The sequence below is a fragment of the Theobroma umbraticum genome, unplaced genomic scaffold (assembly GCF_002168275.2).
Source record: "Theobroma umbraticum cultivar Fairchild unplaced genomic scaffold, ASM216827v3 scaffold_115.0, whole genome shotgun sequence".
In the NCBI taxonomy this organism is placed as follows: domain Eukaryota; kingdom Viridiplantae; phylum Streptophyta; class Magnoliopsida; order Malvales; family Malvaceae; genus Theobroma; species Theobroma umbraticum.
Genome location: NW_018397284.1, coordinates 433776 through 434983, shown reverse-complemented (window position 1 = coordinate 434983; position 1208 = coordinate 433776). Strand labels below are relative to the sequence as shown.

The following is a 1208-nucleotide window of genomic DNA, read 5'->3' as shown; positions in this document are numbered from 1 at the left end:
GCAATCAAATAACAAAAACAGTTCTTTAATTTTCAAAAAAAAAAAAAAAGAGAGGAGAAGAGTAATTAATAAAACATTATATATATGAACACATTTACTTAGCACTTAAAATTACTATGCAAAATTTATGGGTTCCTTTTTTTGGTTTGACTCTTTCCTAATGAAAGCTACAAGTCAAAGCAACTAACTAATACGGATGCCTTCATTCGTCTATATATTAAAGCTTCAAGGCTTATTATATCATTAGAATTGTAGCAAATTAGCAATTTGAAAACACAGATAGATGATGATGGAGTCAAAATGGATGTGGATACTGTTGAGTGTGCTATTGTTAGAAGGATGGTTGTGTTCTGATGCGTGTTGGGAGCATGAGAGAATTGCCCTCTTGCAACTTAAACCTTTCTTCAATCGTTATGGTTATCTGAACAACTGGGTGGAGGCCAGGGGTTCAGATTGTTGTCAATGGGAAAGAGTTGAGTGCAACACCAGCACCAGACGAGTGATAGGACTCTCTCTTTATTATACGAGATCATCCTGGAAAGAGGATTATTCCAAAGTAAAAGAACTTTGGCATCTTAATGCCTCTTTGTTTCTCCCCTTCAAGGAATTGAAGAGTCTTTATTTGCGAGGAAATCGCATAGCTGGTTGCGTTGAAAATGAAGGTCCATCCTTTGCCTTTCATCTTGAATTACTCATCAACTGCAAGTTTTTAACACAAATTCCTATTTGCATTATGAAAATTCATTTCATAACTTTTTAATTTAAATAATTGAATGTTTTTTTACTTTTATTGATGAAGAGCCACTAACTCTTACAAATTAAAAGAGGTCTCTTGCAGGTTTTGCAAAGCTATCATCTAGATTGGGTAATTTGGAGATCCTTGACCTAAGTGAGAATTACCTCAATGATGACATTTTATTATCTTTGAGTGAGCTTTCGTCTCTCAAGTATTTAGATGTAGCAGAGAATGTGTTGACAGGAACAAGTCATGTAAACGGTAAGTAATTATTTCGTAAGGTATTGACCGTGTTGCTCATCTTTTGAGTATTCTCAGCCACTCCACCCTTTTGTTCTGTGCGTCGCTTCTCAACCACTCCTCCCTTTTGGAGATCCTTTCCTGTTATTTCTCTGTTTCTTGTGTTTGGCATACTGCTCCTCTGTTTTGGAGTTGTTTTCTGCTCTGACTCTTCTTTAATAAATATGCCTTT

At 35.5% G+C, this 1208-nt stretch overlaps 1 protein-coding gene across 4 annotated transcripts in view; it reads left to right on the top strand.

The window, feature by feature from the left end:
- The first annotated feature begins 262 nt into the window (after positions 1 to 262).
- Positions 263 to 1208, top strand: part of LOC110428461 (cuscuta receptor 1-like) — a 7538-nt gene continuing 6592 nt past the window's right edge. For all 4 annotated transcript variants that reach the window (XR_016352197.1, XM_089785646.1, XM_021444294.1 and 1 more), the window contains exons 1-2: positions 263 to 662; positions 839 to 997. Coding sequence is in view for 3 of the 4 variants with exons in the window: in XM_089785646.1 (XP_089641772.1) it covers positions 284 to 662; positions 839 to 997 (538 nt within the window). In the remaining variant the exon portion in view is untranslated. The remainder of the gene's footprint in view (positions 663 to 838; positions 998 to 1208) is intronic.